This window comes from Leptonychotes weddellii, chromosome 4 (assembly GCF_054177405.1).
Source record: "Leptonychotes weddellii isolate Sample4059 chromosome 4, ASM5417740v2, whole genome shotgun sequence".
NCBI classification, from domain to species: domain Eukaryota; kingdom Metazoa; phylum Chordata; class Mammalia; order Carnivora; family Phocidae; genus Leptonychotes; species Leptonychotes weddellii.
This window is the reverse complement of record NC_138372.1, coordinates 103,684,466-103,699,347: the sequence shown is the minus strand read 5'-3', so window position 1 is coordinate 103,699,347 and position 14,882 is coordinate 103,684,466. Positions and strand designations below refer to the sequence as shown.

General features: G+C 37.9%; 2 protein-coding genes across 10 annotated transcripts in view; one reads left to right on the top strand and one right to left on the bottom strand.

Annotated features, from left to right (window-relative positions):
* TGS1 (trimethylguanosine synthase 1) overlaps positions 1 to 6,110 on the bottom strand; it is a 39,351-nt gene extending 33,241 nt beyond the window's left edge. For 2 of the 5 annotated variants that reach the window (XR_014144176.1, XM_031034726.2), the window contains exons 1-2: positions 5,807 to 6,110; positions 811 to 875 (exon numbers count right to left, since the gene is read on the bottom strand). Coding sequence is in view for 3 of the 5 variants with exons in the window: in XM_031034726.2 (XP_030890586.2) it covers positions 811 to 875; positions 5,807 to 5,910 (169 nt within the window). In the remaining 2 variants the exon portion in view is untranslated. Of the gene's footprint in view, positions 1 to 810; positions 876 to 5,273; positions 5,772 to 5,806 lie in introns of those variants that run through there. The other 3 variants (XM_006739500.3, XM_031034725.2, XM_081816008.1) reach the window with 2 other exon arrangements.
* A 21-nt stretch (positions 6,111 to 6,131) lies between these two features.
* TMEM68 (transmembrane protein 68) overlaps positions 6,132 to 14,882 on the top strand; it is a 42,927-nt gene continuing 34,176 nt past the window's right edge. For 4 of the 5 annotated variants that reach the window (XM_006739499.3, XM_081816012.1, XM_081816014.1 and 1 more), the window contains exons 1-3: positions 6,132 to 6,273; positions 12,974 to 13,018; positions 13,627 to 14,020. In XM_006739499.3, coding sequence (XP_006739562.1) covers positions 13,696 to 14,020 — 325 coding nt within the window. In that variant the 5' untranslated portion in view covers positions 6,132 to 6,273; positions 12,974 to 13,018; positions 13,627 to 13,695. Of the gene's footprint in view, positions 6,274 to 6,365; positions 6,477 to 12,973; positions 13,019 to 13,626; positions 14,021 to 14,882 lie in introns of those variants that run through there. The other variant, XM_081816013.1, reaches the window with a different exon arrangement.

Genomic DNA, 14,882 nt, shown 5'->3' with positions numbered 1-14,882 from the left:
ATTCTATTTGTTACTTGGGAAAGTTAACCCAGATTGTGGCCTCTTTACTTCAAGCAGAAGACTATGGATGTTCACTTGGCATTTATCCTGAATAATTTATCTATACAACCGTTAAAGTATCTAAACAAGGAGGTCATTAGACTGAGGTGGCTTGAAGGCCTTCGTTGTCTATGTAAGCAAACCAAACACCTAAGCCAGAATCAAAGCACTCAAATCTAAGAAAATAACAGCTAAGATCAACTAATCACAAACAGCTAACTAGGCTTCCCCAAATGAGGTCATTGCTTGAGGCAGAGCCAATCAATAATTTCCTTGCTTTGCTTCTACATCTTCTCTATAAAAACCCCTCCCCTAACTCCTGTCCTGGAGTGGTGCTCCTATCTAGGGAGCTGGTACTGCCCGTGTTGCACAGTTATAAGCTCAAATAAACTCTTGAAAATTTTAATGTGCCTCTGTTTATCTTCCAACACAATAAAATTTTGCTGAAAAAACCTTATGTTCTCTACTTTTCAAAGCTTCAAATTTTAGCTTGCTCTTATCTAATGGCAACAGCTCAGGAAGGAATGCTACATAGAGCAAAAGAGGCTGCCTCAAGTCCATACAGGAGCTAGCTACAGAAAAAGAAAAGATCTGCTTTGACAGGGGTTCTAGAACCACGTTATAATAAAAAATAAGGACTGTCGGTGATTACTGGTTGTCATTTATATTTTATGCCAACAAATTAATATAGTATTATAACAAATTATATTTAAAATCAATACACTATTACTTTGAGCACAAAAAGGGCCATATTGTTTTCTACTGTATTACCTGCATTGTCGCCATTGCCTTTGACATAGTAGCCTTTTAATCCCAAATTGCACAATTTTCGATCTCTACAAAGCAAATCAAACAGTCAATATTGAAATAAATTAAATTATTAACTTGAGAAAAAACACGTTTGAGGCAGCACAGATTAAAAAGGTTAAGGAACAGAAAAGCAATTTGCTAATATATTTTCCTCATCTGTAATATACAGGTAATAATACATATCTCGTGAAATTGTTATAAGAATAGTATATGTATTTAACATATATCACATGGGAAGCATTTATAACTGTAACTACTAATTATTAAAATTAAATGGTAGTTCTGGTTTGGGGGAAGAAGCAATCTTATAATACATGAACAATGAAGTGTTCTCTAAATTTGCTGTACAAAGTAAGCATAAAAATGGAAAGATTTATCTTACATATATATAAATCCACATGCAGACCCTACTCCATTTGCAAATAGGCCAAGTTATCATTGCCTAGTAGACAAGCTATTCATGGTCCAAGCAAAGGCTGTTTTGGGGACTAACCCCAAAGTTCTTATTTAAATATTTTATCAAACTCAAACATAAAACAATCCAGCCTCAACAATTTTAAATTTTATCTACCTACCAACCTACCTACCTAGGTAAGCTCTAAGCCCAACATGGGCCTTGAACTTAAGACCCCGAGATGGAGAGTCGTATGCTCCACCAACGGAGCCAGACAGCCATCCCAGTCTCAACAATTTTTAAAAAAACAGTGAATGATTAAACTTTTCTTTACATATCTACTTCTAAATTTTTTCTCTATCTGCTAAGATGGGAAATTATCTAACCCAAATAAACTTAACAGAACACTTAAAAAAATAAAATTTTGCTATTATCTTTCTACCGTTAAATTCAGCTATAATAAACTCCATCAGGAGTGCCATAATAAGGCTATCTTTAAGTATTACCTAATACTGTTTTTCTAATGGGGCCACAATAAATACAACAAAATAAAATTCTTGTATACTTGATATATTTCACTATCCTCCTGTTTATTTTTGATACTTTATAAAATATAAAGTAGGTGATGACTCATAGCAGGACAGCAAACAAGCCAGTGGATGAAGTGCAAATGTGCTTTGGCAGCATGCCCACTGGCCCCCAAGAACATTGGACAATGGAGAAGCGGTTAGGGTGGTGGGGGAGATCAGCAGCTGTACAGAGGATATCAATGGTATGCCCACCAGTACCCACGGATATGGGGCACTAGATGTCAGGTGGAGGAAAAGACTAATATGGTTGCAAGATTTGTTACATTGAGCAAATAAGTAAATACACTAAAGATAATGATAGCCAAGATTTTCCACCCACATACATGTATTTATGTATGTATGTAAAATTCGGATACATCCTGTGTCTGCTGAGAGAGTGTAGAGGCAATGGAAACTCAGGAGCAATGAACACAATGAGCATCCAAGTCTTGGTTTCTGAACACTATACTCTGCTAAAAGGAGCCAAGGTACCCTTGGAGAAATGGCAGCTCCAGGTTAAAGCATGAATTGTAAAGATAAGACTGGGTCACCTTCTGTGCCAGGTTAGGAGGAGGTCAAAGAATGCCAGGGACACATTAAAATGATAATCAAGCCACCTCAAGGGGCCCATACCACCTAAACTGAGACAATACGAACATCAAAATAAATGAGAATAATAAAATAGAACTTATTAATAAAATGAATAATCCAGAGTCCATGTTAGTGTAAATAAAGAAATAAACAAATACATGGGGAGAGAAGGGAAAGTGCTCCATACAGAATGTCAACTAAAAGTAGAATGACAGAGACAGAGAATTGCTCTTTGGCAACCTTCAGAGGCAGCTGATTCAGGCAGGAACAGGGTACTAGTAACACTGGAGTACCTTCCCCCCAAATACTAATACATACAAAGGGAACCACTGTGACTTCACAGCAGAGATAGCTATGAGACTGCAACATGATTAGGTAACGGAGGTCAATGTCACCAGGGGTGAAATGGGTCCACAGCAAGTGACTGAAATGATGCAGAGCCAAGCACAGGATCATTTCTGTGGCATTCCTGCCAAGAAGGCACGGCTCAGCTCTGTTCATGTTGAAATGTCAGATAGACCCAGGTTAAGGAAGATCAGCACAGAAGGTAAGGTCGGCATTTTTTAAAATGCTGAGGCCATGACAGGGAGGGAAAGGGTGAGGAATTTTTCCAAAGGAGGAGATTGACAAGTCATAAGTAAACGTAAGAGAAACTATGTGGAACTCTGGATCAGAAAGAAAAGAGACACTACTGGGAAAGTTGAGGAAATGTGCACCCACCACAGTGGTTATGGAAGAGAAAACACTTGTTTTATGGAAATACACAATGGAGTATTTAGGAGTGATAGGGAATCATAGGTGCAGCTGGGTCCAGAAAAAGACTAAAGATTGGATCCAGGGGAGGAGGGGGGCACGCGCGTGTGTCTGTGTGTATGCAGAGGGAGAGATGGAGCAAATGCAGTTAACTGTTAACACTAGGTGAATCTGGGAGAGGGGAATATGAGAGTTCTTTGACCTATTTTTGGTTTTTTGTTTGTTTTTAAGTTTGAACCCATTCTTTACTCCTCTACTGACCTATTTTTGCAAGTTTGAAATTATTTTAAAATGATTTACTAAAAAAAAAATTAAGTAAAGCCTGTTATTTATAGCACAAACTTTATAACAAAAATCTACTACTCCATCATTTCAGCATTTTCCTATGTTCTATTCTAGGCTTTGTACACAACAACACAAAATTTTACATAACTGTAATCATAGTGTAGGTATTTTATATTCAGATACGTTAATTAACACAAGGTATTTTTTCATGTTACTACTGAGCCATTATAAAGATTATTTTTAAGAGCTCCATTACATCATAATTATGTTTTTTTCATATATATAATATATGGAAACCTGAATGTGCAGATGAAATAGAATTATTATTCTAGAGCTCATAAGACTGCAGTATATTAATATAATGTCCTCAGATAATAAAACTTAGTTACGATATTAGGTTCTATTTCCTGCCTTTGAGGAGAGGTGTACAATAACCTTACTCACTATGAGAATCAACTCAATACTGAGATTGAGTTGCTAATGCTAATTTTCTGTTTTCTGCTACATGGACTATTTTCTCAGTTTAATAATTTATTCTAGAATTTTGCTATCAATCAATCTGTTGTTTTAAGACTGAAACAAACAAACAAGACCGTGAAACAGACCTTTTCCCTACCTGGAAAGTAGGGTTATACTAATAAGTCTCTGAACTTTTAGCATGTCTCCAAGTCTCAAAGACTTCTCATATGGCTACTGGAAATAATTCCAAGATCACATTCTTTTTGTTCTAAAGTGTTATAATTTGAGCATTGAATGATCTAAAGGAAAAAGCCATTCTTTTCTCTTCACCTATTTTGAACTCAGAATGTAGTTTCTAAAAGTAAATAGTGCTTCTAAGTTTTAAGAATATGTATGAAATTATCTGAAATTTAAAGGATGAATGTTTTGGCTCAAAAAAGACTAAATTCAAAGTAATTGGTGATTTATATGGCAATTAAATTGTGTTTTAAATAAAGTTGCTTTAATTGGAATCCAGTAGCATATTGTTTTGTAGGGGTCTTACATTCTCTTTCTCTTCTTTTTGGAAAGGAGGCTTCATGAAGACAGCCCCATGACTCAACCCAGCTTCAGGCGAAGAACTAAGTATGTAGTCTTGGCTTTCTTTTGCTTTTTACACAGTTCTGATTATCGCTCCCTACCACTCAAATATACCCCTGTTTATCGCCACTCTTTAGACCTCTTTTCAAATGTTACTTCCTCCAAGAAATCTCTTTGATCTCTTTGGAGAAAGGTTAGGTTTCTGTATCATATATAGCTGTACTTCTTCTCTCTTACAGTACTTACAACTGTAATTAGCTAAGTGATCTCCTTTGCTAGAAAGTAAACTCAAAGGTTGTAGGGACGGGCTGTGTCTTTTTTTTTTTCCCTACCAAACATTTTTATTGTTATGTTAATCACCATACATTACATCATTAGTTTCTGATGTAGTATTCCATGATTCATTGTTTGCGTGTAACACCCAGGGCTCCGACGGGCTGTGTCTTGTACCCCAGTGCCTACCAGTGTAGCTAATACAAGGAAGCACAAAAAGCATCTGCTGAATGAATATGTGCATGTATGTATACAAAGATAATACTTTTTAAAAATGTTTCATTTCCTTTCGGATTAATTTTCCGATTACCCCACAGAAACACAATGACAAACAGTAAGAACTGCTTCAAACTTAAACTCTACTACAATAAACTATATTAAAAGTCTAGCACATAAAATTTGCCTCCACAAGTTGAATCTAACAATCAGCCTGTGAGATAACGGGTAGATACACCTGTTTTAGGAATGAGAAAAAGATTCAAGTGGCTAAACTCACACACCTAATATAAAGAAAGCCACACCTGGAGTCCAATTCTTTAGTCAGTTTTTTCCTGCCCACTGGCTATCTTCCGTGCAGTGCAATGTTTACCGCAAACACGTATTTTCCAAAAATACAGCTCAAAAACTGATGTAATTAGAGTTAAGTCTTTTATCTCAGGTAATTAGTTCTATTTCAGCGCATTTGCGTAAGGTTTTAAAAAATGTTAACCCACGAAATTTACTTATTTAAAGCCTTCAACTTGTGATGTCACAGCCACTAAGGAGATTTCATTTTACATTTCGCTTCCCCCGATTTTTAAATTTCCCCTCATTAAAATGAAATGAATCAGCTACCACATTTTTTCACGGCAGCCTACAAAGTAGATTTTACTTATTCACTTAATGGCAATCGGCGACCTCTCCGTGAAGCCCGAGGACTTTTTTTTCTGAAACATCACCCTGCCCAAGGGTCTTATACACTCCGATGGTGGATCCCAATTCCAAGTAGTTTGCAAGGCCTACATTTCTGGGAAATAACTGCGGTAGAGATGAAGAGGAACACGTTTTTACTTACTCCACAAATGCCCTGGAGCAGAGGCAAAGAATCTTATAATCCTCTTCCAGGTCTTCAATGAAGAGAAACATTTCAGCCACGCGGCTCCACTTCTCGCAGCACATTTTACCACCTCAGTGCAGGACGCTCTGCGGGAGACGGCACGGGACAGGCCTTCCCGGCCTCTGCTCGGTTCCTGGAGACCGAAAAGAGGTCCCGCCGGCGTGACCAAGGGGACATCAGGGGTTAGAAACGGGCCCGGGGCCGCACGAGCCTGGAGCGGGCTATGGAGCCGCCACCGGAAGTGGCTCCCGGAGCCCACGGGAAGAGGCAGGGCGATGGGAGGTGTCACATTAAACGCCGTCCGGGCTACAGCTGCCGTTTGTCTTTTTCTTCCCAGGTTGCTCGGGGGTGGAAACCGGCTGCTGAAATGTTCTCTTCTTCCCTCGGTCGCTGAGCCACCGAAGAGCTCCCGCCGCTGCTCGAGGGTGAGGGCGAGTCGCTTCTGCCCCTCCCGCCCGAGGTGTGTCGGTCCTCATCTTGGCCACCTTGCGCTCCTCCCCGCCGGGCGCACGGCTCCGCATCAGTCGCGCGGGGCTCAGAGCGGCCAAGGCCGCACGTCTAGTCTCAGTGGGGCAGCCCCGGAGTCCCCGGCGGGGGCGGGCGGACTGGGCTTCCCGCCGCACTTGGTGTAAGCTCGGGCATCGGAGTGGCGGGGAGGGGTGATCCTGCCTGGGTCACAACGAGCCCATTCACTCCACCGCGCATCCCCCTTCGCGCTCAAAAACCTCGTTTCGTCTCAACTTGGGCGGCGGGGCGAGGTGTCAGAACCTCGGCAGAAGCCTCTGGGCTTGCCCGGTGACCTTTCTTTCCAGGATCCGAATCGAGCCTTCTGTACTCGGGAGGCCGCAGGAATAAGTGGTTAAGAAGGCTTCACGACAAGTCGGGCTTGGAATCCGGGTTCAATGCTCCTTTGCTACCTGTGTGCTCTGGGAAAGCGACTTAACCCTTCTGAGCCTCCTTGTGGTCATCTGTAAAATAGGAATGATGCATAGTCCCTGCTTCCTAGGGCTGCTGGAAGGACTAAATGAAACTGTGTATATCAGACCTCTCATATACTATTAGTAGTTTTAGTGGGTACCTGCTTTGTGCGCGGCAGACACTGCATTGGTCCTTGGGGTTTGCAGCCTGTAGAACAGGTCTCTGTCTGTCCTCAAGCTGCTGCTGCGTAAGAAAAATGCATGTGCACTTAACCAGGATGCCGAAAACTGGAACACCACTGCTAAATTTGAAAAAGGCAGTTCGTATTTGGTGTGTGGTAGTCGTTGAGACTGTCCGGGCAGCTTCCTCAGAGAAGCAAGTTCGAACTTGAAGGTGGTTGGAGCATTTCAGGACTTGGTTGTGCTATTAATGCCAAAATGGCATTGTTATTTCTTTAGAATGTATAACTGAGGGTAAAATCCGGATATTTAAGACAGTCCCTGATATTTTGGTCGCATTTACTATTGGATGGAAATAGAAGGTTAATTTTCAAATGAAATGTTTATTTCCACAATCTTACTTCTGTCTTACTTTGATGTCGGAGATAGGCTCATTTTAGTGACTCAAGGAGGTAAGAGTGCTGCACAGTTACAGATACACCGGTATAGATGTGCCACATTTGGGGGATGAGGATAGGTTAAGAAAAAAAGGTAGAATAGTAATTATCAGAGTGGAAGATTTTAGCTAGAAGTCGAAGGACATTCTGGGGTTTAAAAAAAAACAAGACACAAAACTTTGAAAGGTAGTTCATAATAGAACCTAGAGTTTGAAGCTTGAATCTAAAAGGTATTGTTTTAAAGATAAAATGATTAGGTTTGCCAAATAGATTAATTTATACTAGATAAACTACTTTTAGTTTGAAGTGGAATGCTCATTCACTAGAACTGAGTCCTAAACCCCTGTTAAACAATTATTAAAAATGCAGAAAGGAAAAGGGAAAATTAATTTTACTTCAGTGAGTACTTAATTTAATTGGCATTTTCAATGTATCTTCAATGTGCCTTATATACTAAAAGTAAGAAATGGATCTGCTGCCATCCATGGTGCTAAAAGTCCTGATAATAGGTGATTAAAAATAGATTTATTTCCTTAAGGTTTTCTAGAAAACAAAAGATCCTCTATTCTGATTTAATAGTTTTTGAAATACTTTTATTTTAAAAATATATAAAGTCAATTACAGTAAATGTTCCTCACCATCAATATCAACATGGTGATATTTTCTTTATATGTGATGCACAGGACTATGTTTAATTGTAGATTTTTTGTTGTTGTTGTTAGGAAATGACCTGGAATTTTGGTAATTAAAATATTGTATCTCCTCCAAAACATCTTTTAACAATTATATTTTTTAATTGGATTAAAATAAATGGGTATGGAGTCAAATATAGTCTGTGTTAAATTGGAGGGGGAGAAGGGCTAGGCATAAGTAGAGGGAAGACAGAGATTGGAATCTTAACATTTTCAGCCTTTCTGTAAGAGAGAGACAGGGAGGGAGGGAGATGTTAAAGAAAAGTGTAATGAAAACCAGAGTAGGAAGTAGAATCGGGTTTTAATTTTGGCTCTTGGTTCTTCACTGAATTAATTTAGTAACTTTGGGCAAGTCAGCTTGGCTCTCTCTTTTTAACTGGTTTCTGCAAAATTAAGAGGTTGCATTCATTGAATTCTAAAGCCATGCTCTCATATTATCAAAAGTATTTTATCAACTCAAAAGCTTGTTATTCAGACTCTTCCCATAGTTCTTGAGTGGCAAGTTTTAGGGCACTGTCTTGGTCCACATCTTTTGTCAAAGATTTGAATGAACATAGTTAAGGTCTATCTTTATTTAGGTGGTACTTGTTAGGTGCCTACTATGTGCCAGTCATATTATTGTAAGTGCTTTACATATGTTTTCTCATGATTTTGTTTACCAGTGTGTCCCCCAGTGTTTAGAATAGTGTCGAGCGCAAATTATTTGCTTAGTAAACATGTTGAGTAAATGAATTAATAACCCAATGATTTAAGTCTTGTCTGAGCCATGCCCAATACACTGTATTCTGTCCCCTCTGGCCTAGTTAAGGACTGGTCTCAACAATTATTCCTCTCCTGCATCATCTGTTTCTAACTCTCCCACTGACGCATTACCATTGGTATTAAAGACTGCTATGTTTTCTTTCATCTTAAAACAACAACAAACTTGGCCCACATTCCTCCCTAGATACTCACCTATTTCACTGTTCCTTTTTGCATCAGCATTCCTCTGAAGAGCTGTCCATATTTTGTTTCCAGTTCATTTTCTCTTACTTTTTCATGAATTTACTCTACCCGACTTTCATCCCCACTGTATCAAAATAGTTCTTAATTATCAGGGTTTGTCAATGTCTCTGTGTTGTAAAACCCAATGATCCATGATCATTTCTTAGACCTCTCCACATCATTTGAAACCGCTGAATACTCCTTTCTTCTTGAACACTTTGTTACTTTGACATTCAAGGTGCCACTCCTGGAAGGGGAATGCTGGTTCCTCATTGTTTTCCCAACTTCTAAAATGTTGAGTGCCCCAAGGCTCAGTCCTGGGGACTCTTTTTTATTCTATATTTCCTCCTTAGAAGGATCTTTTTTACTTTCATGGTTTTCATACAATCTATATGTTGCCAATTCCCAGATATATTTATCTAAACCTGATCTTCCTGCTAATCTCTATGACCAGCTGCCTATTTAAGGTCTTCACTTGGATGTCTACTAGAATATTAATACATTCAAAACTGAATTCCTGATCTCTATCACACTCTCAAACCTGTTCTTCCTGTAACTCCATCTTTGCACAAGCAAGCTAATAATGATGATGCCAGCAATACTCACCTGGTGCTTATATAGTGGAAGGTATTCCTCTAAGCTTTTTTTTTTTTAAACATATATTCTTCACAACAGTCTTACTAGACAGGTACTGTTAATATCCCCACTTTACAGATGGAGAGACTGTGGCTGACTTGGTAAGTAACTTTCCTAGGTCACACAGTAAGTGGCAGAGTCTCCTGGAATACAAACCCACCTTGCCAAAAAACCGTGTAGTCATCCCAGACTTCTCTCTCTCACTTACGTTCTGTATACATTCATCAGCAATTCCTGTTGGCCATATCTTCACAGTATATCTAGAAATTGATCATCTCTTACAGACCTTCACTCTGTCACCGTTGTCCAAGCCACTTTCATCACTTATTTCAATTATTGCCTGAACTTCCTATTTGTTTCCTGTGCAGTGTATTCTCAACATAGCTGTCATTTAAAACCCAAGTTAGGCAGTCTCAGTCTTCTGGTGCCTTCTTCATCTCACTTAAGATAAAAGCAAGCCTACAAAGTTCTACAGTGCTACCCCTCTGCCCATTTCTGACTGCTCTCCCTATCATTCTTCCTCAGCCTGCTTCCTTGCTGCTCCTCAGACCACACCAAGTACACATCGTTTGTATTTACTTTTATTTTGGCCAGAGTTCTCTTCCAAATACCCACATAGTTTGCTTCCTCACTTCCTCAGTTCTCTGCTCAAATGTACCTTTCAGAGAGTCCTTCCCAGGCTACTATATATAACATAGCAACCCCCTTCCTACCCTCTGGCCTGCTAGAGACCTCCATTTTCCTCTTACCCTGCTGTATATTTTTCTCCATAGCACCTATCATCATCTAATGTAGTATATGTACTATTATATCCCAGTTTTACAGATCTTAGCAAGTCGAGGTACAGGTGGGTTACTGTACATGCTCCTCTCAATATCAGACCACTAGAGTCAGTCATGGGGAGTGACCTGAGTGCTGAAAGGTTGTGAAACTAGGGTCTGAGGAGTGGTTCAAAGAATTAAGGATTCTGACCAGAAAATGGGATTTTGCAGCTCATCATAGCTTTGTTAAAACTTAAGAGTTTGTCTAATGGAAAAAGTTCTATGGTATAGAACTAGGTGCAGTAGGGAAAAGTTACAGTGAGATAAATATGTGGAAGATCTTTTTAGTAGTTTGATGGATGGTTTTGAAGATGGAATCGGACACCTTTTCAGTTTTCTGTTGTGGAAGGGTTTAAGTCAAAATCGAGGATGACCATTCTGGAGGAGGTCCTTGCATGCAGCACTGGGCCACTGTTCAGGGACTACTTATGAAGATGTCCCTCTTTGCTGATCGGTGTCTGTACTGTGTTTGGTAAGTCAGAGTGTAATTGAGGATAAGAAGTATGGTTCTATTACCAATTTGAGTGGGGGGGAAGTACTAAAGAAGGTTTTAAAATCACAACATGTTATGGTCCTGTTAAAATCAGAAATGAGACCAGATTATTAGGGCAATTGTATTAAGCAGTAAGGGTCAGATCATCAAAATGATTGGTTTTTAGGCCTAGGAACAGCTCCTTTTAACATATTTGAGAGACTGTCATAAATTTTAATTTATTAGCAATATTTAAAATCTCTTTTTCTGTTGAGGTGTAATTCACCATAACATTGACCGTTTTAAAATGTACAACTTCATGGTTTTTAGGGTATTCCCAAGGTTGCACAACCATCATTACTATCTAATTCTGGAACCTTTTCATTATTCCCAAAAGACACCTCTGTTTCCATTAGCGGTCACTTCTCATTGCCCCCTCCCCCAGCCCCTGGCAGCCACTTACCTTTCTGTCTTTATTGATTAGCCTATTCTGGGTATTTCATATAAATGGAATCATACAGAATGTGGCCTTTAGTGTTTGGCTTTTTAAATCTAGTATGTTTTCAAGGTTCATGCCTATTGTAGCATGAACCATTACCTCTTTCCTTTTTATGGCTGAATAATATTCTTTTGTAGGGGTGGAGCATATTTTATTAATCCGTTCATCAGTTGATGGACATTTGTGTTGTTTTCACTTTTGGGCCCTTAGGTGTAGTTTTGCTATCAACATTCATATATGAATTTCTGTGTGAATGCATGTTTTCAGTTTTCTGGGATACGTATCTAGGAGTAGAATTGTTGGGTCATAAGGTAACTCTATGTTTAGCTTTTTGAGAAACCGCCAAATGGATTTCCACAGTGTTGCACATTTTACATTCCCACCAGCAATGCCTGAGGTTCTAATTTCTCCACATCACTTACTTTCCATTTTTGTGATTCCAGCCCTCCCAGTGGGGGAAGCTCTCATTTTAAAAGTAGTAAGTTTCACTATGTTTATGTTGCCTTCTAAATTTTCAAACCCTGATACATTAAGGGTTCAAGTCTTTAGATGGATTGATGAGAATATGATGTAATTAAAGCCCACATCATTGTATGGTGACAGATGGTAGCTACAGTTGTGGTGAGCACAGCATAACATATAGAGTTGTCAAATCACTATGTTATATACCTGAAACAAAAATTGTGTGTCAACTATACTTCAGGAAAAAAAAAAAAATAAAGCCCAGATTGTGGGCTTAATGTATGTTGTGTTTACCTTCTGTTACCATAGCAGGCCTACATTTCTCACAAGTAAATGCTGTTGGTTACAAGGAAATTAAATTAGACTAAGTCTTCCATCCCTGGAGGACTAAGTCAAAGTGTATGCCCTGTTAATAAGTCAGTCAGCAAGACAATCTTGGCATAAAGACAACATATAACTGCTCTTGTATATCTGTCTCTCCCTCCCTCTCCATCCCTTTCTTTATTTACTCATTTCCTGTCTCAGCTATAAAGGGTTTGAGATGATTTTCATAAAGATTATGTAGCATGGAGTAATGACAAAATATCTCTAAGAATAGAATCAGAACCAGGGAAGATAGGAATGAAAGAAGGAAATTTTGTGTAGGACAACATGATCGTTAAGACCTAATGTAATTATCTCATTGAATATCCATATTTGACATCAGCTTATTATCTGGCAAAGTTACTAAGAAGAGACATGGTCAGTTACACATTTTACCTTCATATTTTTTCTCCAAAGAAGCAAAGGTTTTTATAGCTCTGAATTTTAAAAAAAGTCTCAGGTGGGTTTTTATGTAATGGAAATAAATGGTGTGTAGAGCTGTTCTCATTAAAGCACTGGTAACATGAGTATAATTTTTAACTGTGATACACTAGTGTGGGGCTATAATATTTGTCACACATTTGTGAATGTCTCTTGCTATTTATTTTATGGACACTTTAGGTATTAATATTTTTCTTCCATTTGTATTCTCTGTTTTCTAGAACACATACACTGAAGCTTGGGACAAGATATTTACCTAATTTCTGGTAAGTTAAGTGACTGGTTTAGAGCTAAGTGACATGAAATAATTATACGGCTATAGTTTTAGTCATTGAACATTTAAGAGAAATTTTAGTGACTATAAGATAAAAATGGCAGGGATAAATTTTTATTATTGCATAATGTTAAAAGAACAGAGAATTTTTTGTGAACCTGCTTGTAAAAGACAGTAGCCAAAAATGTAGGTCATCATTTCCTAAAGAATTGGATTACTTTTATTGAATCACATATTGATGCTTTCCTTTGTGAAGAACAGTTATCTCAACATAACCTAGTTTAAGATAGAAACTTAGTATGATCCACTTAAGATGTAAGTCAAATTATTAAGATCAATCTGAAATTTCATTCTTCATCAGGTTTATTTTTCTCTCTCAATTATAGCTCGTGAGTTACTTCAAAAGCTAACCCTGACATGCTTCGTGAGCATGCAAATGAAACCTTATAATTTTCACATTGAAGTCTGCAACAAAGTTAACCATTAACAATCTACTCATTTTTGGTATTAAGAAATGATTCTATGCAGTATTTATGTAGACTAAAACATTTAACTTTTCAACTGTGAAGAGAATAACACTGGATTATTTTTCCCTTCTAGTGGCCAAATTAAAGACCTACCATGACAATGAAGAAAGAGACTGAATTTGTCATTTTCACCTAAAGAAAAATGATAGACAAAAATCAAACCTGTGGTACAGGACAGGATTCTATGCCCTATATGACTTGTCTGATTCACATACTTGAAGAATGGTTTGGTGTGGAGCAGTTGGAGGACTATTTGAATTTTGCAAACTATCTCTTGTGGGTTTTTACACCACTAATACTTTTAATACTTCCTTACTTTACTATCTTTCTTCTCTATCTTACTATTATTTTCTTACACATTTATAAGAGGAAGAATGTATTAAAAGAAGCCTACTCTCATAATTTATGGGATGGCGCAAGGAAGACGGTGGCAACTCTCTGGGATGGACATGCAGCAGTTTGGCATGGTAAGCAAGATGATTTTGCTGTCTGTGTGTGGCTGTTCATGTGTGTGGCACTGAAACTGTATTATCATCCCATTTTATTGATCAATACTGAAAAATATAAGGGATATTTACTATTTCCTTTTATCTCTTTGCATGCATATGTCTTTCTTAAAATGAGTTTTTCCAAACACATTAATTTCCATTAAACAAAGAACCATACAACAGTGTAAGCTCTTACTATAACCTAAAATATTAAAGTTTATATGTAAGACATCTGAAAGACTAAGAAACTAATTAAAACTGTATAGAAACCTGTAGAAATCTGCTTTAATTATTTAGTATTTAATTGCATTTTGTTCAAAATAAGTTTGACTTATTTTTGTGTAGTGTATTTTTAAAAAAATGAATATTAACTAATAATATTAAATATAATTTGTATACCATAATTTACTCATTTCCTGTTTGATTCATTTCAGAGGTCATATGTCTCTTGAATAAATGAGATAGCAACAAGTTTCTCTCTAGGGTATTTATCCTTTTCTTTATCATTTGAGAGATTGTGTTGTTCTACATTTAATGATTGGTGTGGTTCTTTGGATAACATGAAAATTACCCTCTTGTGGCCTATTATCAAGGACTTGGTGTCTTTCTCTACCAATATTTATCTTATTTGTTGGTCATTTTTGCATTGGAACTATAAAAAAATAGAATTCAGTAGGTGTGTAACAAAGTTGTACTTTCTGTTTCATTTTGGGCATCAAAGTCATTTCACAGAAAGATGCAGAAGTACAGATTTTGAAATAGATACCAGAGGATATATACCACGGGAGTACAAGGCTGCTATTAGCAAAGATCACCAGTGACATGCTTATTAGGCCAGTGT